This window comes from Juglans regia, chromosome 11 (genome assembly GCF_001411555.2).
Source record: "Juglans regia cultivar Chandler chromosome 11, Walnut 2.0, whole genome shotgun sequence".
Taxonomy (NCBI): Eukaryota; Viridiplantae; Streptophyta; class Magnoliopsida; order Fagales; family Juglandaceae; genus Juglans; species Juglans regia.
In genome coordinates this window covers 34,752,032-34,777,046 of record NC_049911.1, presented here as the reverse complement: position 1 = coordinate 34,777,046, position 25,015 = coordinate 34,752,032, and the positions used below count along the sequence as shown (strand labels likewise).

The following is a 25,015-nucleotide window of genomic DNA, read 5'->3' as shown; positions in this document are numbered from 1 at the left end:
GGGGCGATGGGGGGAGACTGGAGAGGCGCGGGGGAGGGGTGAAAGGGGAAAAACGGAAAAAAGAAAAACAAAAAAGAGCGTCTATCTTGCGCACGGTAAAAAAGTACACCCATGACCCAACTCAGCACAGCACAGCCCCAAGTAAAACCCCACCCAAAACCCTTATCAGCCTTCTGCCTCCCTCTCCCTCTCTCTATCTAGCCTCTCTCTATCGTGCCCCAAGTAAACCCTCGCCCCAAGTGATAAAGCCGAAGCAGAAAATAAGAATTGAAAGAATGGCAAACGAATGAAACCGCCGCTGACGATGATTAATCTACAGAGGAAATCGTTATTGGTCAGCACTGCCACTTTCTCTTCGTCCGTGTTCTCAAAACCTTCCACTGCTTCATCTCCTCGACTCAACTCAATGTCCAAGGTTACCCAATCATTCTCCCTTCGCTCTTTCTTTATCACCTTGCTGAGTTAGTTAGGTCGATTTCCTTTACTTTGTTATCTCGGAAACCAGGGTCCGATATTGGTTCCTTTACTTTTACAGCATCAGTTTACGATTGGTAGCTGCTACATGATTAAGATGGCATTCATCTTATAATAATTGTCTAGTTAATGCGTCTATAACACCCAGAATACCTTGGTATAATCGTTTCTTCAACGTGTGATTTTCTGTTACTGTTGCAATTTCCTCTGATATACCCGTCAGAGCTCGCTTGTAACTTCAAGTAAGACTCCTGAAAAGGTTATTCTGGCCAGTAGATGTTTGAAAAACCGAGTGATTTGGGAAAACAACTATCTTTTTTCCCCTTTCTGGAATTTAAAATTTTCAAAGCAAACATTCTGTTTTCTCTCACATAGATTTCACATGGTCCTATTCTGATCCATGTGGAGGCAATAAAGCTGAGTGGAGGATGATTCCTTCGTGTTTGTCTGGTGTCTATGGCTTGAGAGAAATGGGAGGTGCTTTGAAGATTGTGAACGCACAATGGGGGAATTTAGGGATTTTTTCTTTAGCAATTTAAATTTTTGGGTGAACAATCTAGTGAGGGATATGAATATTTGTAATACTTTATTTTAATTCTATTTTGCTTTAGTTTTTATTTAGGTGTATTCTCTTGTATACTTCCTGTGTACTTGAGTTATGCCTATTTACTTGGAATAAAATCTCTTATTACCTATAAAAAAGAAAATTGCGGTGCTATTATGTCCATCCACATTTGATGCAGAATATTCTTGTATTGCTGTGTGGTTTTTGTTACAGCTGCAGCACAGGGGACTCTGTGCGAACCCAAGCACCTACTTACCTTGTTCTCCATTTAGCGTTGGTAATGGCAACAGATACAGAAGAGCGTCTCAGCTTAAGTTTGACAGACACAGAGTATCTTGCAGGATCTCAACTAATCATGCCAAGGCTGGGACAGATTCTCATATTTTCCAAAGCTCTCTTGATACTTTCCACTTAAGACCTGGGTTCCTGAATTGCATGGCACCTCTAAATAGTGTTATTTATGGGTCTCTAAACCGAGGTTTCAGAAGGAGTTTATCTAGGTATGGAAGCTTGGCTCAAAGGTTTTTTTCTCAAGATGCGAGTTTAACAAATAGATATGAAAACGTTGGTGTTCGTGGCAAAGAGGGTGATGGGAAGTCCTTGGGCTTCCAACCATTTAGTGAACACAGGAAACGAGCAAAAGCATTGGCTGCTCACAGGAAAAAAACAGCTGCAAATTTGAATATTTCAGCCTCTAAAGATGTCGACATGATGACTTCTAGTGAACAATTAGTGGGAGATGGGTGTAAGGATGTGAAGCTAGGATCAAATATTTCAATTTCTCCTGTTAAAAATGATAATCAGAACGCTGAAGTTCATGGGAAACAGAAGCAGCACTCAAGAAGCAAGAAAAACAAGGTGCATAAAGTTGCTGCTAATGCTTCAGAAGAAGCAGTTGAAGCAAAAGGACCCCAAAGTTCTTCTCAAGCAAAGACACCGAATGCTGGCAAAAGAGGCAAGAATTCCACACAGGCGTTAGAGGTTAGCTGTTACTAATTTGTAGGATCACCAAATTGACTTATTTATATAAAAAAAGTTGTAACCGCATCAAAGTTAAGTCCTTTATTTCATTAGAATATTTAAGCTAACACCTCAGTTTTTCAGAAGAGTTCAGTTGGGAAAACATATGTGGAAGTGCTTGATAGTTCTGCTTCAATAAAAGCCCAGTTGAATGAGAGAAATGGGAACTCTTGTAGAAAGGTGAAATCTATCAAAGCAGCTAACAAGTCACCAAATAAACAGAATTCACAAGAGAGAGGCAAATTGAATAATCAGGGTCCAAAGACACTGAAACAGCTATATTCCCCCCTTGTGAAATCTGTAGTGGTGGTAGAGTCTGTAACAAAGGCTAAGGTTATTCAGGGCTACCTTGGTGATATGTATGAAGTATTGCCTAGCTATGGTCATGTAAGAGACCTGGCTGCAAGGTCAGGATCTGTGCGGCCTGATGATGACTTTAGCATGGTGTGGGAGGTCCCATCCGCCGCCTGGACTCATCTGAAGAGCATCAAGGCTGCACTAAGTGGGTATGGTTCTCATTGCCTTCAATCACCTTGAACTATTCTAGAGCAGAAGTATTGAACAGACAACATAAGCACAGTGGAGCATTTATCTTTTGTCATACATATCACCTTATGTTTAATTTTAAGTTTGAGGCGAGAGGTGTTTTTTCTTTTTGTGGTCATTTTCATAATAATTAGTGATGCTGATGTATTATGCTAGTATTGTTAGTTTTTATTTGTGGTTTTTCATTATTATCTCTACCTTACTTGTGCTTTTCTGTTTCTGAATTTTCTCATTCCTGTTGCCTTGTTTCTCAGAGCAGAAAATCTTATCCTTGCATCAGATCCAGACCGTGAAGGAGAGGCTATTGCCTGGCACATCATTGAGATGCTGCAGCAACAGGATGCTTTACGTGAAGACATTAACATTGCAAGGGTTGTCTTTCACGAAATAACGGAGTCCTCCATCAAAAGTGCTCTTGAAGCTCCAAGAGAAATTGATGTAAACTTGGTTCATGCTTATCTTGCTCGGCGTGCTCTCGATTATTTGATTGGATTTAACATTTCACCATTATTATGGAGGAAACTACCTGGTTGCCAGTCAGCTGGGCGAGTACAATCTGCTGCGCTCGCTCTTATATGTGACAGGGAAATGGAAATTGATGAATTTAAAACTCAGGAGTATTGGAGTATTAAGGTGAAGATGAACCAATATGGACCTGGTTCTTTAATGAATGGCTTTTCTTTCCCAGCACACTTGACGCAATATGATTCACAAAAGTTGAATCAGTTTTCAATCAGCTCTGTTACGGAGGCCAAGGAAATTGAGAGGAAGATTAGTTCAGCAAAATTTAAAGTGGTCAGCTCTAAAAGAAACAAAATGCGGAAAAACCCACCGACACCATATATAACATCAACACTTCAGCAGGATGCCGCAAACAAATTACATTTTACTGCGACCTATACAATGAAGGTTAGGAAAGTCATGTTTATCTATCTCTTCTGCAGATTTTATATTCGTAGCATTTTTGTTTTATAAAATTACTATTACGTTTTATGAAGATGCTCCTGGAAGGCTTGATGCAATTTATTCTGTTCCCCATATCCCCTTTTCTAATGACAAATTGACATGGTTAATCATTGGTAAATAAAAGCTACCACAAGGAATCAAAAGCTTACAGTTAGTATAAGGCCAAGCTACCCATAAAAGAACTATAAGGCTAAGCTAGTATCTGATTACAATAGTTTTGAAAATCTCTCCCCCTAATTGGGTGCCTTCTATTGTATACGTCCTTGTACTTGGTTGTGCCCCTTTGCACTTTCAATAAAATTGCCTAGGAAAAAGTAATGAATGTACGAGGAAAATCTTGCTTGAGCATTGACTTTTATTGCTGATAAGTAGCAATATTTTACGAGATGAGATGTATTCTGGAGCCTCTCACTTATGTTATCATATGAATGCAGCTTGCACAAAAACTTTATGAGGGCGTTCAATTATCTGATGCTAAGGCAGCAGGTCTGATAACGTACATCAGAACAGATGGACTACACGTAGGTATCACTTTGGCTGCGTGGATATTTCTATGTAATGCTTGGTTACTACATGGAAGTGTTTCATCGTTTCCCCTTATGCCTATTGGTGGCTGAATTCATTTAGTTGCATAAAATTTTGATTTTTTTGTAGAGTATAAGTAACTAATCTATCTAATTCTTGTGACAGTCAATTTTTTTTTTAGCAAAACATTTTTTAGCTAGCACATTACTACCTTGCTTAAGGGCTTGTGGAATGCAACTTTGGTTGTCACTAGTGAAGACGACACTCTTGCCTTGGTACGGTGAGGATGCGACAAATGCAGCCGGATTGCTCATCATGTGATGGGTAGCCCTAGTGTAAATGTAAAAAACAATTTATAATCTAGCTTGGAAGATGAATAACGTGATCATAAGCCTTCTCCATATCCAACTTGCATAAGATACCCAACTTGATAGATTTTAATCTACTATCTAGAAATTCATTGGCAATGAGTACTGAGTCCAATATTTGTCTTCCCCTTACAAATGTGTTTTGGGTTTTTGTAATGATCCGCCCCAAGACCTCCCCTAGGCGATGCGAGTAAATTATGAAAGTTGTCATTTACTTCTTTGCATTATTATGTGATAATGGTTGCTTGGTGGTTATTAGGTGTATTCCGTGTATACTTCTTGTGTACTTGAGTTGTGCCTTTTACTTATAAATAACAAAAGAGAAAAAATGGCCACTCCAACTAGTGAAGTGGTTATGAGAATTCGCTAATGTATATTGCCATTGTTACCTTAGAATCCTCATTGATTCTGAATGCTTCCTGTAGTTCTATAGAATATAGTAATTGTGCAAAAGGGACGGTAACAGGGGATATATTGTGCAAAAGGGATCCAACCCCCGTGGTAGTTTTCTGGCCCTAGTGGAGTACAGTGGTGGTGGGCGCCGGAGCTTCATCTTTATCCCTGGGGAAAGGGACGGAATGGGGTGGAGGAAGCTTGCAGTGGTCGTGAGGGAGGTGGGCAACAAAGGTGCTCAGGGGAGAGGTCCACCATCTTCGTCGACAGAGGCTCGGTCATACAAGGAGGTTGTGCAGACACCTCGAGTAGTGAGCAATCTTGCTTCGGTAGAGCTGAATAGAGTAGGTGAAGTGACTGGTTTGGTAGAGGCACAGAGACGAGAGGGTGATGGCAGAGGTGTGTCTGGGCAGAATGACTTGAGTATGTTGAGTGATTTGCGGGATATGCAGATTGCCTTGGAAGAGATGGCCGTTAAAGTCAAAGGTTTGATACGGTGCGTTTTGGGTAAAGAAATTATGGGGTCGAACTCGGGTCTGGGGAGTGGGCCGGAGTCTGATCTCGTGAAGCAAGGGACTGAGGCCTTGGGTGTAGGACAGGAAAGGAGGCCGAAAGGGAAGGGCCAGTCCACACAGGGTATCCGACCCGAGTCCAACCAACCGAAAGGTTTGACGTGGAGGAAGAAGTCGCAGGTCGGGGTGGACTCAGAGACGGGTGGGCCAGTGCCACCGTGGCCGGCGAAGCCTCAGACGACGACGTCGAAGGTCATCGAAGCTTTGACGGAAGAACAGCCGCAGGTAGCAGGGTCCGTGAAGCATGGAGAGGTGAACCCAGGGAGTTCTGTGGCAAGATCAGAAACAAATGCCTTGGATTCTGTACAGACTTGGTCGACGGCAGTAGACACGGAGATTCCGACGTCAATCACGAGGAGTAGAGGTGATTCTGATAGGAATAAAGGCAAAACAGTTTCGGTTCAGTCCCGAGACACTGTTACGGAGCCGATATTAGTTCAGACTCTTCCAGCAATGTCACAGAAAGAGTCGATAGGCTCACTGGAAGCCTCAGATGGGCTTATGTTGGGGAGTTATAGTGATTGCATAGGAAAGATGATTTCGGCTCAGACCCGAGATAGTGTTGTGGAGCCGCAGCTGATTCCACCACTGGCACAGATAGAGTTGGAAGCTTCGGGTGAGCTGATGTTGATCAACCATGTTATGGATAGGGAGGCAGGGGAAATTATTGAGGCTGATGAGGGACATAACGAGGTTCTGACATCTATGGTGGAGGGGGGAAATTGTTTGGTTTCGGAACCAGAGCTCGTAGTAGCTGTTTATGAGGAGGAGATGGATAGTTCATCTCCGTTACAGATGACTCCTCTTCAGATGGTGTCTGAGGAATCCTCAGATTGGGTTTTTAAACAAGTGGAGAAAATCCAAAGCTGTGTGGGTCTCTTTTATGATGGCTATGAAGAACAATTGAGGGCCCTTCTAGTTGCTATTGAAGCTGGTCGATCCACTGTTGAGCAGTCATCTGTGAAAAAGAAGCGGGAGTTGAGAAGATTGCATTGTTCTATTAATTATGACAATAAGGAGGGTACTTCTGGGAGGAGCAGATCTAAGGGGAGGGAAGTTATTTTTGTTAATGAAGCCTAAAATTATGTCTTGGAATGTAAGGGGGATCAATAATGTCAATAAACGCCTTCGCATTAGGTCCATTATTCATAGTTGGAAGATTGATATTGTATGCCTCCAAGAAACAAAATTGGAAAGTGTTGACAGGAATGTTATTAGTAGCTTGTGGAGAGGCTCGTTTGTAGGCTAGACTTATTTAGCCTCTTCGGGGGCCTCTGGTGGTGTACTTGTCATGTGGGACAGTAGAGTTGTCGAGATGGTAGAAGAGTGCATTGGAAATTACTTGGTGGCATGTGTATTAAGGAACGTGGAAGATGGGTGGTTGTGGGCATTAGCAAGTGTCTACGGTCCCAATAGGAATCGGGATAGGAATTTGCTATGGGATGAAGTTTCTGGGTTGTACTACTTGTGGGATCTTCCTTGGTGTCTATGTGGGGATTTCAATATAATCCGATTCCCAAGTGAGCGGATGGGTCTCTCTTCAATAACTACAGCTATGGAGGTTTTCTCACAGCTGATTTTTGACTTGGAATTGCTGGATTTGCCGTTGGTGGGGGGTGAGTATACGTGGTCCAATTCTAGAGGCAATTCTAGATTGGACAGATTTCTTGTATCATCGTCGTGGGAAGCTCATTATCCGAAGTTATGCCAAAAACGTTTTCCAAGGATAGGTTCGGACCACTTCCCCATTATTCTTGAGTGTGGGGGCATACACGAGGGCAAACGGTACTTTAAGTTCGAGAATATGTGGCTAGAAGTAGAGGGCTTCATTGATAAGGTAAAAAGTTGGTGGCTGTCATATCAGTTTGTGGAGACTCCTAGTTTTGTTTTGGCTAGTAAACTCAAAACCTTAAAAACTAATTTGAAGGTTTGGAATAAGGAGGTTTTTGGGAATGTTGAGCAGCAGAAAAAAGCCCTTTGGGAAGAGCTTCAATCCTTGGAAGCTGATGGGGATAGCGAGGAGAGCTCATCTAGGATGAACGAAGTCAAAATAGAACTTGAGAGGGTTCTTTTAAGGGAAGAAATATCATGGAGGCAAAAGTCGAGAGTTCTTTGGCTTAAAGAGGGGGATAAGTGTACTAGCTTCTTCCACAAAATGGCTAATTCCCATAGACGTAACAATGCCATTGAGATGTTAAGAACTGAAAATAATCTACTTTCCGTTCCCGCTAAGATCCAAGAGCATGCTGTGCAGTATTTTAGTTCCCTCCTCAGTGAGACGGAAGATTGGAGACCTAAGATAGATGGATTGAGCTTTGCAACAGTGGATGATTCTTCATCAAGTTGGCTGGAAAGGCCGTTTGAAGAGTTTGAGGTGCATCGGGTGGTGTGTGGAATGACGAGAGACAAAGCTCCCGGGCCGGATGGCTTCTCTATGGCTTTTTTTCAGGATTGTTGGGAGATAGTGCGGGGGGATGTGATGAAGGTTTTTCATGAATTTTATGAGCTCCAAAAGTTTGAGAAGAGCTTGAATGCCACTTTTATAGCCTTGATTCCTAAGAGAGCGGGTGCTTTGGAGTTGAAGGAGTTCCGCCCAATTAGCTTGGTAAGTAGTGTCTATAAGATTATCTCAAAGGTGTTAGCAAATAGAATGAGCAAAGTGATGGGGAAGATAATTTCTAAATCCCAAAATGCATTTGTTAAAGGAAGACAAATCATAGATTCGGTGCTGATTGCAAATGAATGTGTTGATAGTCGCATGCGGGAAGGGGCTCCGGGAGTTCTTTGTAAGTTGGATATGGAAAAAGCATACGATCATGTAAACTGGAATTTTCTGTTGTATATGCTTAGAAGATGCGGTTTCGGAGAAAAGTGGTGTGGCTGGATAAGTCATTGCATTTCAACTATACGCTTTTCTGTATTGGTTAATGGGCAGCCTTGTGGGTATTTTCCAAGCTCTAGAGGCTTGAGGCAGGGGGATCCCTTATCCCCCTTCCTATTTGATATTGTTATGGAAGCCTTAAGTCGCATGGTGGAAGCAGTGGTGGGTGCAGGTTTTATCTCGGGTTTTTCAGTGGGAAATAACTCTAGTGGCATCTCTACAATATCACACTTGCTCTTTGCGGATGATACCCTCATCTTTTGTGAGGCCGTTGGGGAACAGATTCAAATTTTGAGGGCTGTCCTGCTATGTTTTCAAGCCATCTCGGGATTAAAAGTGAACTTAAGTAAATCGGAGTTGGTACCGGTGGGAGATGTCCATAATATTCATCACTTGGCTGAATTCCTGGGGTGTAAAGTTGCATTTCTGCCCATAAAATATTTGGGACTACCACTAGGTGTTCCTTTTAAGGCCAAACACGTGTGGGATGGGGTGATCGAGAAGATAGCAAGGAAGTTGGCAGCTTGGAAAATGACTTACTTATCAAAAGGGGGTAGGATTACTCTTATAAAGAGTACTCTCTCTAATATCCCTACCTACTTTCTTTCTCTATTCCCCTTACCTGTTGGTGTCGCCAACCGTATCAAAAAATTGTATAGAGATTTTTTATGGGGAGGCCTGGGAGAGGAGACTAAAATTCCTTTAGTGAGTTGGAAAAAAATTTGCCGCCCACTTGCTAACGGAGGGCTGGGTATTCATAGGTTATGTAGCTTTAATAAGGCGTTGTTGGGGAAGTGGTTATGGAGATACCATGGGGAAGAGGAAGCTTTGTGGAAAGGGGTGATCGATTGCAAGTATGGTAGTGATTGGGGAGGATGGTGTTCCAAGGAGAGCAGGGCGTCATATGGAGTGAGTCTATGGAAGTTTATTAGGAAAGGTTGGGGTCGTTTCTGGAAACAAGTTAACTTCTCGGTTGGTGATGGTTCAAAAATCAGGTTCTGGTCTGATGTTTGGTGTGGGGACATTGAATTGTCTCGAGCATTTCCGGTTGTATTCAGATTGGCGACTAATAAGCAAGCTGCAGTTTCCAAGGTGATGGGTTTTTCCAATGGAGAGGTGCTTTGGGATGTAGGCTTATCCAGATCTGCCCAGGATTGGGAAGTAGAGGAGGTTACTGACTTCTTTAGACAGTTGTACTCAATGGAGATAAGAAGACAGGGTAGGGACCAACTATGTTGGAGACAAACAACCTCTAAAAAATTTACAGTGCGGTCATTTTATAAGGTGATACTAAATCAGCACCATACTGGTTTTCCTTGGAGGAGGATTTGGAAGGTCCATGTTCCATCAAAGGTGGCTTTTTTTGTATGGACAGCAGCAATAGGGAATATTCAGACTATAGATAATCTGAGGAAGCACGGAATGATTGTTTTGGATTGGTGCTTTATGTGCAAGAAAGAAGCGGAATCAGTGAACCATTTATTACTCCATTGTGAAATGGCTAAAGTGTTGTGGGATGGTGTGTTTGGAAGGGTTGGCTGTGTTGGGTTATGCCAGAAGCAGTGGCTGATTGTCTAGCAAGCTGGACCAACTTTCAACTGCATACTTGCTCTCAAGTGGCAGCTGCATGGAAATTGATGCCTTTGTGTATTATGTGGTGCATTTGGTTAGAGAGAAATGAGAGGTGTTTTAATGATCGGGAACGCAATAGGGATGCATTTTGGAAGTTTTTTATGAGTACTTTACTTAGCTGGTTCTCTGCTATTGTACTCAAGGGTGGGGCTGTAAACGTGTTCCTGTCTTCGTTATTTTAAAGCTTTAGCATGTAATTAGGTGTTTCTTTTGTATACTTCCTGTGTACTCGGGCTTCGCCTATTACATTGTGCCTAATATAATTCTAACTTATCAAAAAAAAAAATTATGAATGCTTCAATGTGACCCCTTTTTCCCTTTTTTGATGTGTGTGCATGTGTTCATTAGGGCTTCATGTTCCGCCAATATTGTTAATTCTATTGTGAAGATTCTCCTTTTGTGCTCTCCGATAAAACACCTTTTATTTTCTATCTCAGATGTCCGATGAAGCTGTTAAGGGCATTCGCGCTATGGTAATTGAAAGGTGACATATACAGTTACCCTCATGTACATTTTTTTAATATTCTAATATGTATGTGCAGCCATGTATATTCATGGGCTCTACAAGAGTGACGATTTACTATGCTATTGGTTGTTTTTGTTAATCTGGATATGTATATTTGTGGTGTTTTGGAAGTGGTGGCAAAGGCAACTGCTTACCACTGTTGAAAGGCCAAGCTTGCTAATTGTTGAGGAAAAGTAAATTTCGGGTAAATGCAGGTATGGACAAGAGTTTGCATCAGAGCATACTCGCAAATATTTTAAGAAGGTGAAGAATGCTCAAGAGGCCCACGAAGCAATTAGACCCACTGATATTTGGAGGTTACCATGTAAATAATTTGATTTTTCATGACAATTTTAGTTTGTAATGCAAATTTAATGTTTCTGATTTTACCCGCTGATGGACTCTCAGAGTCGATTGACCACAATTTGTTTTTTTCAAATTGGCTTTCAGCAATGCTTGTTGGAGTACTTGATGAAGATTCCATGAAGTTATACACTCTTATTTGGTCACGGACAGTTGCATGCCAAATGGAACCCGCTGTCATAGAGCAGGTTCAAATATAAATTTCTTTTTAATATTTATGTGAATTATCCCTTATTCAAGTCAGCAGAGCCAGATTCTGAATAAAAGAATTGCACTCTCTATTTGGACTTATTTGTTTCCAATTGCGGCTTGTTTCTCCTTTCCAACAGTACTTGTTAATTTCAGTCATCTTTTAGCTAACATTTCTTTCTTTATCAAACCAGATGCTATTGGATGTTGGAAATGATGATGAGTCAATTATTTTACGATCTGCATGCTCACAAGTTGAATTTCTTGGGTATCAGGCAGTTTTTGAGGTATAACCTATTCTACTATCTTAGGACTATCTGTTTTGTAATATTTCTGCAAATGTGTAAATGTGTCTTGAGAAAGAAGAGTGGAATGGAATTAATGAGTTGAATGCTTGGTCTAGCCAAGGTTTAAAGTGGTTTGCCATTTTTGGTTTTTGACAGTTGCCTGTTAGTGGATCATGAAACTTTATTTTTTAAGACACATTTATTGTAAGATTTATACATCGTGTTTATTGTGTGCTCTCTGCTGTTAATTTTTTTTTCATCGTTAAGAAGTGACGAATAACATTAGAAAGAAGAAACAGAAGGAAGGAGCACGAAAACCTTCAAGAGGACGAGTACAGTTACTATTCAGAAGTTCATTAATTAAGTTTGGTGCTGCTCTTCTTTTTTGTTCTGCTATTTGCATTAAAAGTTGCATGAATTTATTTCTGCACATCTTTGTAATTGACATTTGGTGATTTAATAAATTTTATTTTACTTATCAAAAAAAAAAATTTATTTCTGCACTCCTTGTCTAGTGAAATCAAACGTGTGCTACCTATGTATGGCTGTGTGCAAGTGTATGGAAATGATGACGGCCATGATATTTACATATAATAGGGGTGAAAACCGACATTGTTGGTGCAATTTTGGTCCAAAACCAACGCCGCACCGGCGCCATTTTGAGATGTTCAGAACCTGCCGAACCAGCTGAATAGGGGGGAGAAAACCGACAGCCTTGGTGTCGGCATGAGTCGGTGCAGTTCTTCGGTTTGCCATCGATGTCGCTGTGAAGGAGGAGGGGAGCGGCAAGCTGTACCATCGGTGGGGCCGATTCTAAAAGAAGAAGCAGAGGGAAGAAGAAGAAAGGAGGGGGGTTATTAATCCCAGGTAGAAACGGCGCCGTTGGCTTAACCTAATTTATTTTATAAAAGTCAGAACTAAAATGATGCCGTTTCACTCACTTAAGTGAAACGCCATCATTTTATATACATATAATATAAAAATATATATATACATTATCGGCCAGTTCGGCGGTTTGATATTGGTTCAAACCGGAACCAAACTGGCTGATGTCGGTTTTGAGTTATTTCTACCGCCGGCCGATTGGTTTTATGCTGGTTTCGGCCGGTTCGTGTCGGTGACAGCCGGTCCTCGGTTTTTGTACAGCTTTAACATATAAAGCCATTCTTATGGATCGAATTTGAAGCTATTTTTCATGTTGATTATAACACAAAGGAGCTTGTCATGGGAAGGAACGGAGTTGTTCAAAGTTTATTAGGGATTCCGGATTCCGTACTAGATAATGCACTGTCATATTGCAGTTCCTAATCAGATCCTGTTGGCCCTGGGTTTGAAGTATATTCTTCGGCTGCCAATTTATTGTGTTGTTCTCTGAGTTCTATTGATGAATTTTCATTGCTGGAGATAATTTTTTAGTCCACTTGTATTGAGTTTGGTGGCCGTGACACACTTTCTTTCTATATAGTTTTCTGTAATTCATACAAATTGGAGATACCTCGGTAATTAATAGTGATTGTGCTCATCCTTTTTGAGTTTTGATTTTAAATTTTGTGATTGTGACAATAGTTTCTTTCGCTTTCTTCTATGTATTTGGCTTTGACATTTACTTATAAAAAAAAAAATGTATTTGGCTTTGACATGTCTGAGGTTATATATGTTTGCATGAGTTTTTTTGTTGTTAATCATGGTTGGGATTTAAAATTGAATCTGTATAAGAAGTCTGGTTAACATTTTATAGCCACTATGCCTACCTTTCATTATATTCTACTTGATCTGGAATTTGCATCGCTTTATGTATTTATTCAGTTGACTTACATGTGATTTATATAAGCTTTATTTTAATTTGGCACTTTGTCTCCTGTTTATATGTGAGATTGTCTTTTTTGTCCTTTTATTTATTTTTCTAGGATGTGGAAGTTGGAGCAATCCAAAGTAAAGAAAAGGAAGAGAATGATCGCAACGAGGCTTTTGGAATTCTTAGTTTATTGAAGGTAGTAAATTCTCATTCCTAGTATTTGTTATGACAGGAATGATATTAGATTATACTTTGAATAGGTGTTCTTTCTTAATTCCGTTCTTCACCTACCGAAGGTGGCATATGCCTCCTCCCGACTGCTAGGAAAGACAGTATCATTTTTTTTTTTTTTTTATGGGTTGACAGTACCATACTAGTTCATATCTTTAAATGAGGCTAGCCACAGATTTTGATGGATCATGAGGCCAATATTTAACTTGACTATGTGTTTTGCATGAATATGTCTCTTAAATTTATTTTAACCTTAGTAATTTTTTATACATGTTCTCTGGAGTGTAACTTTATTAACTTGTTTGTAGTGTGGAGACCCATTGTGTCTTGGTGAAGTGGAACCTAAGCAGCACTTTACCCAGCCTCCGTCACGCTACTCTGAGGCATCATTGGTACATAATCAGCACCCTTGTCGATATCTGTAGCATTTAAGAACATGTTTCTCTCTGACGTTGTTCCCCAATGACATAGCCTTCATCTTGTCATGCCCAAATAGAAACTGTGTAATTTTTGTTCTGTAACAGCCTAGTACAATATAAACAAAGATGTAGAAAGCCAAGCCTGCAATATTTGCAAAGGTTCTGTTGCATGTCTACACTTCTTCTTCTTCTTCTTTTGGTTTTTTGATCTAGCTGCCAACAGCCTCTTAATATATTTTTAATAGGGTCAGTTCCCATTTGTTCTTGCATATTTTGTATTGTATTTTACAGCTACTCAAGACTAAGGCCGCAAGGGCTCCTTTAAACCTGCTTGTAACTTTTATAATTGTAGTTTAGCACAATTTTAGTGCTATTTTATTAATGAGCTGAGCATGAGCAATATTGGGGTTTCAGCTTGAAAAGATTTGTTACCATTTATTTCTTATAACTTAATTCCTGAGTTGTCTTCAGCAAGAACACACTTATTATACACGAAATCAATTCTACTAACCTGCCTCAATTGTTTGCCTCTTTGTTACACGCTCATGTCACTTTGCTGGTTTAGGTATTCTGCAGCCAGCCTGTCTATACATGCCACAATTGAATTTTTTAGCTTCAACCCAACCCCATGAGCATTCCACCAAATGATTGGTATATTTAGTAAACACATGGGATTATCTAAACCTGAATGGCTTGTTTATTTTTGGAGCTGAGTTTGAAATAAAGCTGGATGGCTTGTCTCGAGCTCATGCCAGGCTTAACAAAGTTACTTTCTAGCTGGCCAACCTAAAACAATCTCTAATTTGCCTTGTTTTGAGTCATTTGCAGCCTTATCCAAACTTTCCCCTGGAAATGTTGATGGCTTTGCCTATGTACCCTATCAAAAGAAAAAAAAGGTTGATGGCCTTGTCTATATGATAGGTTGTTCTTTTGCTCTCCTGAAGTATTAAAAAATCAGTTTGTGCACTATTATATTTTTTATGCTGGAGGAGCTCAATAATTTATTTTTATAATGCTCTTTTCTTCTGGACAGTCTCTATAAACTTTGATTTTCTTCTATATTTTTTATACTCAGATAAGTGACTGTCTTGTATACTTCCTGTGTACTTGGACGCGTCTCGTTATTAATATGGTTTTATTACTTATAAAAACTTATCTTTCATAAAAATATTTTTCTTTTTTTTTGATAATTTACTCTCCCAAAAGTTGCATTTTAATGTGATAATACTGTTAATGGAAACTGTCCCACTTACACACATGCATGGTTTTGCTATCTAATGTACGAACTACTGTCTTATGTTGGGTTTCTCTTTTTCTTCCAATACTATCTTGAAATTTATAGGTTAAGAAGCTAGAGGAGCTTGGAATCGGAAGACCTTCGACATATGCCAGCACACTAAAAGTTTTACAGGTAAGTAGTGCGCAAATGGTCAAACGAATATCTATTATATCTATTGATATTTATATATACATAGCGTGATGGTTACTTATCAATATATTTTGCTGAGGGTTATACTGTAATTTAATTGTCAAATTGACAGATCTTTGCATTATGTTCTTAGGATTCAAATCCCCTTGGGTGCAAACAATCTTTAGAAGCCATCGGACTGAGGAATTTTCCCCTTGAATTACCAAAGGTGTACTTGTGGGAAACTCCTTGCCGAGGGTCTGTGCATCCCTGGGATTAGTCGGGACACTGTTCTTGGACACCTGGTGCCAAATTAAAAAAAATGTTCTTAGGGTTGCGTTCCTTTGTTGTACCCTTTTGTTTTAGGTTTTAATGGGTGGAATTCCTTTTGAAGGGCCTTTTCCGATCTTAACTAAAGTCTCTTTTTCTAATATTTTATATTGACTAGAATGGCAGTATTTGAATTTATCATAAGACACAGTATGCCTATAAATACTGCATATGATTATTACTTGAAAATTATTCTCGTCTACTTTCATGAACTAGTGAAATTTTGGTGAGTCAGTGCAAAAAAAAAATTTTTTTTTTTTTTTATAGGTAAATATATCTATTGGACATTCTTCATCAGCATTGATGTGTAATCTTTGATTTGTATGTGTTCAAATTTGTGGAGAACGAACTTGTCTCATCTGTATTTTTCTCCATTGTTTTATCTTCTTATTTATTCTCGGCATCAGGACAGAAACTATGTGACTGTGAAAAGCCGTGTATTGCATCCAGAATTTCGTGGTCGCATGGTATGTTCTGGCCACCACTAAATACTTAGATTTATTATCCTTTCAATGATCGTGTGGGCATTTAAATACCGCATTTTTGCTAGAACAGTCTAATACTATTGCCATTTCTGTAAGGACTACATTTACTGCGGGTTTCATTTCTGCTTATATAAGGGGCTACTTGGAACAGCAATATTTCAAGGATTTTATCTTTTTAGTGGTGTAGATGTGGGTCAGAAGTCAGTTTCTACAAAACTATTAAAAAATTCCCTTCAGATTGATCTTATCAGGATGCTTTCTAGTCATGGGTATTTAAAACTCTCAGGATTCTAATATGTTGAAGTTTCAAAATTCCTTCATTTTAGTTTTTCCTTTTCTTTTGCAAATTGGGTGTTTCTGAAATTGCTAAAAAGCATGGGATGAAGGTGAGCTTCCAGTTTTTGTCAGACCTGAAATCTCCACTTTTGAAAAGATAAAAATTTGTTGGGCTTGAAGGTTAGAAAATAACTAACAAATCCCTTTAGAAGAAAATTTCTCATGAAAAGTCTGGGCAGGTTTGGGGGGCGGGATGAGACACAAAATTTTTATCTCATCTCATCTCATTTCATCATTACACCTTTTTCAAATCTTCATACAAAATATAATAAACAATTTAACTTTTTCAAATCTCAATTCAACTTTTTCAAATCCCAATACAATAATAATACTAAAACATAATATTTTAAACACTAAAACAAAACACAAAATTCTCATCTCACCCCCCAAACCTGCCCCTGTTGCCTAAAGTATGAAAGTTGTCCCTATAACCAATTAGGAACATCTAATTCCTTCCTCATAAAAATTTTTTGACAAGTAATTCCTCTTACCAAAAACTTGAAGATTGGTTGGTCTAGTCCCATTGAAATGTTGAGATAAACTATATGGCTACAGAGTAAAATAGTCCTCATGGTTTTTAATTTTAAATCTTTTACTCTCTTTGCTTTCAATCTTGATCAATCAGTTCTTGCATCAATAATTTACTAAAAAATGCCATGTCAGCTATGACTAGATGCCACATGTTGTGTAGAAAATAAAAAATCATTTAGAAACAAAAATTAGAAAATAAAAAAGTGGACTTTGTGGGTTGTGCTACTCAGGCGTGGCCTGGGACCTGGGTCTTACGACTCATACCCATGTTGCTGCTGCCATGCCACTGCCTGGGATGAGAGGACGTATACAAGAGAAGACACCTAATAAAGGGTTAGAGATGGATACAAGGAAATCATGAAAACTGAATCCATTCTATAACTCAGAGAAACAATGTATTAAAAACGAAATTTAAAGTTCATTAAGAGAATATCCCTGATCTTCAAAGCTCTGGTAATTCCTTTCCAACCAATGCACCACAATAGACATATAGATGCTGTCTTCCACACTGCTACAATTTGGAAACTACCATTGAAACATCTACAGTTGTCTAGGAGATCAACCACCCTCCCAGGCATTACCCATGCCGGACCAACTCATCTGAAAAAGCTATCCCTATAGGGCCTGGCAACATCACAGTGAAGTAACCTGTGGTCCCTTGTTTCTCCACTTTTTTTTTTGCTCATGCAGCATCAATCAATAACAATGACCTGGCGCTTTCTCTAGTTATCCATGGTCAAGATCCTCCAAACGAAGAAGGCAACCTTTAGAGGCGCTTTATTCCTCCAAATACTTCTTCAAGTAAAAGAGTTGTTTTGAAAAGTCATGGCCTCATAAAAAGAACGCCCACAGAATTTCCTTTTCTTAGAGGGAATCCAAAGCATCTCATTTCTTCATTGCTTACATCTGTGGAGTATAGCAAGTTGAAAAATTCTGTGAAGTCACCAGCTTTCTAATCTTGGGCCGCTTTGTCATTATTCTATTTATCCACTAGAAATTTAATACTTTCTCTTGTTGTGGATTCTTTTGGATCACTTTTTTTCTTCTCAATGTTTTCCATTCATGCCTTGTTATTGATTAACAGTTCCTATTTATATCATGCTTAATGTTGTATTTCTGGAATGCTATTGAAATATTTGTCTTCCTCTTCTATAATCTGCTTTTGTTTGATTATCTAGGTGTCAGCATATCTTTGTCACCATTTTTCAGAGGTCACAGACTACAGTTTCACTGCCGACATGGAGACTGAGGTAACATAGTTGCACTTTTTGTTGCATACTTTGCTCTGGTTGTAATTAGCTAGTGTTTCTTTGTGAAATTTTCAATGTACTATCTTCCTTTGCATAGCTTTATGATTTATACATTTAGTTATATGATGACTTACCGTACTTTATCTCTATTTTTTTATAGGTAAAATAAAGTTTTATTAAAGAAATAGGCATAGTCTAAGTACACAGGAGTATACAAAGGAAACACCTAGTTAAACATTAGGAATTAGAAAAAGCTAACCTTACCTTATCTCTTATCACATAATTGATTCAGAATTGGATAGCTTTTCAACCCTTTTTTTTCTTGTTATTGATTTCTTTAACTCTTGCTCCAGCTTGATAATGTTTCTGCTGGATTAACTGAATGGAAAGGCCTTCTCAGAGATTATTGGACAAGATTCAGCTCATATTGTGATCGTGCTAATAGCGTCCATATTCACCAGGTTGGCTTTCTTTCGTTGAAGGTTTTTAGTGTGCTATCCCCATGGCAGAAACTTTCAATTACTATTGCTTAAAAATATTTTCAGGTGGAGAAAATGTTGGAGAAAAAGTTTGGGGATTCCTTATTCGATTCTCTCCCAGATAAAAGCAGAACATGCCCGAGGTATGTATATGGCACATGCTTCCATTTCTGTGTTCTGTGGGAACTGAAAAATGCACATAATTATGAAAAGGAGCAGTGACTTCTGTCTGAAGTGGTAATATTTATTGGCTTTTTAATGGTGAATATCGTGCATGTATGGGATTGGATCCATGACCTCACACTCAACCTTCTGTTTATGGGGAAGGTGATGCCATTTGGTCCAGAGACCATTTGGTTTACTGTTAAAAATGCTTAATTTGACATTTGTACTGTGCTCGATGCTTCAGATCAATGTTTTGAATACCGTACTAGTCAAAACACTGGAACGAAATATTTCGGTATCTGTACCGTTTTGGGATAGTCGATACATGAATAAATTACATATATAAATATATATATAAATTATATTCTAAAATAATAGTCTATATATGAATAAATTATATATAAATACATATATATATAAATTATCAATAGCCTAGTCTGAATTGGGGATAAAAAAATAAGCTTCTAGTTTGAAAAAATGAAAAAAAATAAAGGCCGAAATATAGGTCGGTACGGTTGGTATTTGGGCCAGTACGAAACATATATGATACCTATACCAGCCCAGTAGCCAGTATGGAAAATACTGACCGTACCAGCCAGTACGGTACGAGATTAAAAACACTGCTTTAGATTTCAGAGGAAAATAATTTGTGTACTTTTTATCCCTCTTTCATCAGATTATATGCTCTTTTGATTTGATTAATTCCTTGCATCTGTGTATCAAGCCTTAAGCATATATCACTAACTTATTTTTTTTTTAGCGGTAAACAAATTTTTATTGATCAAAAGAGTAGGCAAGAGCCCAAGTATACATGACGTATACAAGAGCAACGCCTAAGCGTGCTAGGTTAGTGATACAAGGAATTCTTGGAAGGTCATGCCATAAAAATCAGTTACAATCAACCAATGGAGTAAAGTATTGGAAAAAATAATTTCTAAATTTATCCATTGACCGCTCTTAGTCTTTAAAGCTTCTTTCATTCCTCTCCCTCTAAATGCACCACCATAGACATATTGGTACCATCTTCCATATTGATGCAATTTGAGAGTTGTCCCGAATGCCTCTCCAAGAAGCTAGGAGGTCGCTTACCCTTCTCGGCATCACCCAAGCTAGTCCAAACCGAGTAAAAACTTCATTCCACAAAGTCATGATAATCTCACAATGAAGTAGTAGATGGTCAACAGACTCTCCGCTCTTCTTGCACATACAACACCAATCCATGACTATGATTTGACGTTTTCTCAAGTTATCTAGAGTGAGAATCTTCCCCAAAGAAGCCATCCATTAAAAAAATGCTGCCTTTAGATCACTAAATTATTAACATAAAAAAATTCTGATTTCTTGCTTTAAGAGGCTTTTGAAAATAATTGAGATTTCTATATATGCACATACACTAGCCCCCTAAAAAAAAAAGCACACCATGCACGCAACTTCCTATTTTACACCCCAAGGACGTTTCTTTGTGGTTCACTTGGATTAAATGTTATCCTCCCACATCTTTCAAGCAAAATACGGGATATACTGTTGTTCATACAGTTATTTAATGATAAAATACTTCAATAGAATTTTAATTCTAAGCACTCAATTTATGGACAAATTGATATTGGTGAGCATGATGGGCATGGAAAGGAGAGAAACCAATCATGAGCTTGCCAAATTATGCGTTCCACAGTTTCTAAATAATGATGTTGTGATACCCCATATGACATGGATAAGGGTAGGTGGTGTATGAGATCCCACATTGCTTGGGAATGAGAAGTTCTTGCTCTTTATAAGGTTCCAATAGGGCTCCAATTGTATCATTGACTAATCATTTTGGAGTATAGGCCACCACAGATGCAACACTTGGAAATTGTTCTGATGTAATTTAATATGATTCGATTTCTTGTTTTTGTGGAGTTATTGCAGTTCTTAGCTCTAATATGATGGTTTAATATTTTGTTTTAAAATTTCCCTACACACGTTTTTTATTTCTTCACTCTTCAATGGTCTTATGGTAATCTTTGTCTGGACACATCTCAGTTGTATGGAGGGCACTTTGATTTTCAAAGTAAGCAGATACGGTGCTGGATATTTCATTGGTTGTGATCAACACCCAAAGTGCAAGTGAGTACGAAACTGCATGATAACAGCTTAATTTCTGTGTTATATGCCTAAAAGTTCTTCATACATTTTCTACTGAAATCCATGCTTGTGATAAAGAGTGTCAATGGTGACGAAAAACTCCTTATTGATTACCTGCTATTTGTTCTGGTTGCTGTGAATAGATATATTGCCAAGACATTATATGGTGATGATGATGAAGAAGTTGCTCCTCAAAAGAACAACATGGAGGAGCCAAAAGTGCTGGGTATTAATCCTGGTTCCGCCGAAAAGGTTTGGATTGAATTTTGTTCTTGGAATAACTTGTTTTATGTTATCAGTGGAGCTTGATTTGTTTTGATGCAATTGTCATATTTATTGTACAAGTCAAGTGCAAATGTTCCATCCTTTCAGGTCCTTTTGAAGAATGGTCCATATGGATTCTATGTACAGCTTGGTGAAGACAGGAAGGGATACTTGCCTAAAAGAACCTCTGTTTCCCATGTATGTAACATTATTCTTGACGACCTTTTGGAACCAACTCCTGTCTTTTTGCAAGCTTTTGCATTGAAGTGGATCCTATTAAATATATGCATATATATATATACACACACACACACACATATCTTTGCATCTTTCATGTTTCAAGCAAATATCATAATTCATAATTCCCATTTGTTGTCTGTTGGCACGCACATGTGCTCCTCTCTGGTCATGCTGTGTGGAATATCGTTTATCTTGTCAACAAATGAATTGTGTTTGTATGTCTTTTTTGCAAAATGATTATCAAGGGGAATTAAAGTACTGTAATTTTTTTAAGAGGAATCCGATAAACCGTGCAGACGCAACATATCAACTATAACTTATTACCTTTTACTTATATATATATAAAAATAAAAATAAAAAATTATTTACCATCAGGGTGCAACCTAGTGGTCAAAGGATGAGCTGTAGACTCGTACATCTTGGGTTTGGTTCGCACTAGGTATTGCCTACACCATTCTGGCAGTTGGGGTCATGTATCAGGGTTTACTCCCTAAGGGTGTTCCGGAGGGTTCTTCCTTGGCAAGGTTCACTTCCCGAAACAAAAAATAAATAAATACGGCAACTTATCATTCTCTCCTGGGATTTCTTGCATGTTGTTTAATGGACATCACCTTTGTAGTTCATCTGCTTCCCAACTTTTTTGGTGGTCCATTACCCTTTCTAAAGCCGTATTTTTCACCAAAGGTCCCTTTCTTTCTGCTTCCATCCATATTCAGTCTCTCTTTTTTTTTTTTTGTCTTTCCAGAATTCTCTTATATGGATCGATTGTCAGCTCCCAGTATGATTAAATTGTATCAACCATGGTAAAACTGAATGTTCATGGTCTTGCTTAATTAGCTGTTTTTGTGTGTTAGTGGTCATGCTTGAACAACTATTTACTTGTCTTACCGTTACCACTGTTTTGTCCTTTTTTCTTCCCTAGTTTCTCCCATGCAAATGCTCTTATTTGATACTTTTAATTGGGTTTATGTACTTTAAAATTAGGGAAAACTAAAAATCTGTTCTTTTCAGATAAAGGATGTGGAGTCTATTACTATTGAAGATGCTCTTGAGTTGCTGCGCTACCCTGTGACATTGGTATGGTTGTCATTCTCTAAATTGAGTTTTCTTTCGTTTATTTCTTTATGTATTGCTGAGCTTATTCATTTCAACGTCTTCTTAGGGGAACCATCCAAAGGATGGCCAACCAGTGGTGTTAAGGCTTGCAAAGCTGGGATTTTCTATTAGACATCGACGTTCAAATGCTCCAGTCCCCAAGGTATGCTTCTATTTGTTTAGCATTTTGCGGTAACATGGTGGTGATCAGACTAAAACAAATTTTTAAAGTTTGGTTGCTATGGTTTTTTTTGTAAGTTTAGTCGCTATGCAGTTCAAAGCTTTGTTATAAGTTCATTTTGCAGTGTCTGAGATGTGATGATGTAAAGGCATTAAATGTTTAGATGGGAAATGTAAAAGGGGATCTAGCATGGAAAAATAATACTTCACCTAAAATGTGTCGAGGCATATAACACGTGATAAAGACGACAAAAGTTTACATATTGTATCTAGAGAAGTTATTTATCAGATGGTTAAAAGCTTGAAATATTGTGCAAAATTTTGTTTCTTAACTGACAAGTGGACCATTATTTATCATATTTGTTTAGCTTATAATTTCACCATTTCACACATAATTTCTAACTTGAGATTGGTTCGTCCTCTGTTTGTTTGAATTTCGTGATTGTACTTGGAAGGTACAAACTTTATTTTGATAAGTTGGAAGGTACAAACGGTATTGCTACCTGATTCATTAGAACCCTGTCATATCAGTGGTGGAACTATTTGTTTGACTAGATACGGTAACATTTTACCCAGTAGAAGAAAAAAAGAAGAAGTTATAAAGTATGGTTTGAATTTGATAAACACGCTTATGAGGCTTCCTGTTGATGTACACGCTTATGGTGTGGATTTCATAAAGATTCTGGTTATTTTATGGGTGACATGTGAGCCTCACTAGCAAAATTTATGGTTCAATCTCTTTAGCAGCGGTTAAATATGCTTTTCTAAATCCCTCTCTGTATGATGTTGATCAATCATCTTCTAAATGCATTTGGTGCCTTGAAATACATTTAAAGATATCAGAGCACATTCTGCATAGCGTTGTTTCTTGACGTTAGCTAAGTAGACAAACTTTGGTGTGAGTTCTGGTCAAATGAGTATGGAGTATGATGCTATGGTATTCTTTCTGCAATTTAATTGGTCCATTCTGCTTTTTCGCAGTTCTAGATTGTTACAAGGGTTGATACCAATTTTTTTTTTTTTTGGTCTGTCTTATAAAAAAAAAGGTTCAGTAGCATATTTAACTTGTTGATGGATTGCGTTCTGAAATGTGTGTTGTTTTGATTATTTGTTTGTTTGCTTATGATAAGCTTGAAACTAAAAACTTTACGTCAGTGCTTCCAATGTATGTGTGAGCTTGTTGTACTACCATTTCCTCGTGTTCTTTGGCGATGTCTTTGCAAAACTTGGCTCTATTAATTTCAAGTGATTATCAATGTGAGGCTTACCATGGTTAATTTTAAAATAATTTATTTGTGTTCTGAAATGTGCAGAATGTGAAGCCAAATGAAATCACCCTCGAGAAAGCATTGGAGCTCTTGTCAAGTAAAGATGTTAGGCGATGTGGCCGACCTAAGAACAAACCAAAGGTTGAAGAAGCTGCACAGGCCATGTAGCCTCGGCAAATAGTAGAAGAGTGCAAGTTCTTTGCAGACTAATAACTTATGAATACTAAATAGTGGCAAATTGTCCACTCTGCAACAAGATTTGATCAATGCTGGAGCATCAACTTCCATCACCTGGAGATTCTTTTGTGCATCAAGAAGAGGTGCGCACACAAACTGTGATAGTAATTGGTCTTTTTGTAATTCTTGTTGCATGATCATGTACAATTGTTGTAGATTCTTTTGGGATCATCTATATTTTGATCCCACTTCATCGCTATGTCAAAATAATGATGTCGGTTGAGATATGCAACTAGCATTTTATTCGGAATATCGGGAAGAGCTTCTATCTGATCCCCGGAGTTTTGATGTCTTTATAATCTGTTTTTTTTCTCTCTATAGAAGTAAGCATATATTCCTTGTTATATGAAAGAAAGCTCTTTAACTTTACAAACAACCCAAATGATATTGGTGACGAGTATTCAACAGCTATTGAAGCTTTTAATAAATCCTGTTCTTATGGAAATTTTATTCTCTCCTTTTTCTTTATGGTTAATTAGAAGATGCAGAATATGCAAGCGTTCGTGAATCTTTCAGGTGAAATCATATTGCATGCAATATTGTCTGCTTGGAGAACGGAACCTACGATTTACGAACAGCGTTTAGTTTGTTGTATTCATTTATTTAAGCCCCTTGTCCCCTCACAGTAATAATGGTTAAGAATAGTGTCTGGTTTTATTAAAGTTTAATAACATTCCTTTCAAGTTTTTAATATTTTAATGTGGTATGAAATTGTTCTCTTTGCTTCTTTTTTATTAAGCAACCCTCAGCCGTCTTTTTCACTAGCTATGAACGCTGCTACTGCTAGTTCTTGCTTTCAAAGCTGAAGATTTCAGTGAATTATTACCTCTTGCTATGGTAGTATCGGTCGATTTGGGGGGTCTACTTCATCGGTCTCCCCAGTATTTCCATT

At 38.3% G+C, this 25,015-nt stretch overlaps 1 protein-coding gene across 3 annotated transcripts; it reads left to right on the top strand.

Moving 5' to 3' along the window:
- The first annotated feature begins 82 nt into the window (after positions 1–82).
- On the top strand, positions 83–24,798 carry LOC109009551 (DNA topoisomerase 1-like). Of its 3 annotated transcripts, XR_001999076.2 has the most exons (23): positions 83–415; positions 1,253–2,020; positions 2,144–2,565; positions 2,860–3,514; positions 4,006–4,092; positions 10,380–10,426; positions 10,663–10,772; positions 10,898–10,998; positions 11,194–11,286; positions 13,194–13,277; positions 13,621–13,704; positions 15,074–15,142; positions 15,877–15,936; positions 18,000–18,071; positions 18,425–18,532; positions 18,617–18,693; positions 20,738–20,821; positions 20,983–21,091; positions 21,212–21,301; positions 22,355–22,420; positions 22,506–22,601; positions 23,932–24,206; positions 24,603–24,798. XR_001999076.2 is itself a non-coding variant. In XM_018990066.2 (22 exons), exons 1-22 carry the CDS (start codon positions 287–289, stop codon positions 24,052–24,054), a joined length of 3,531 nt encoding a protein of 1,176 aa, XP_018845611.1. In that variant the 5' UTR covers positions 83–286; the 3' UTR covers positions 24,055–24,416. The 3 variants fall into 3 exon arrangements, 2 of the variants coding, with proteins under 2 accessions (XP_018845611.1, XP_018845610.1); XM_018990066.2 differs by lacking the exon at positions 24,603–24,798 and having other exon boundaries at positions 2,147–2,565; positions 23,932–24,416; XM_018990065.2 differs by lacking the exon at positions 24,603–24,798 and having other exon boundaries at positions 23,932–24,416.
- Positions 24,799–25,015: the final 217 nt, after the last annotated feature.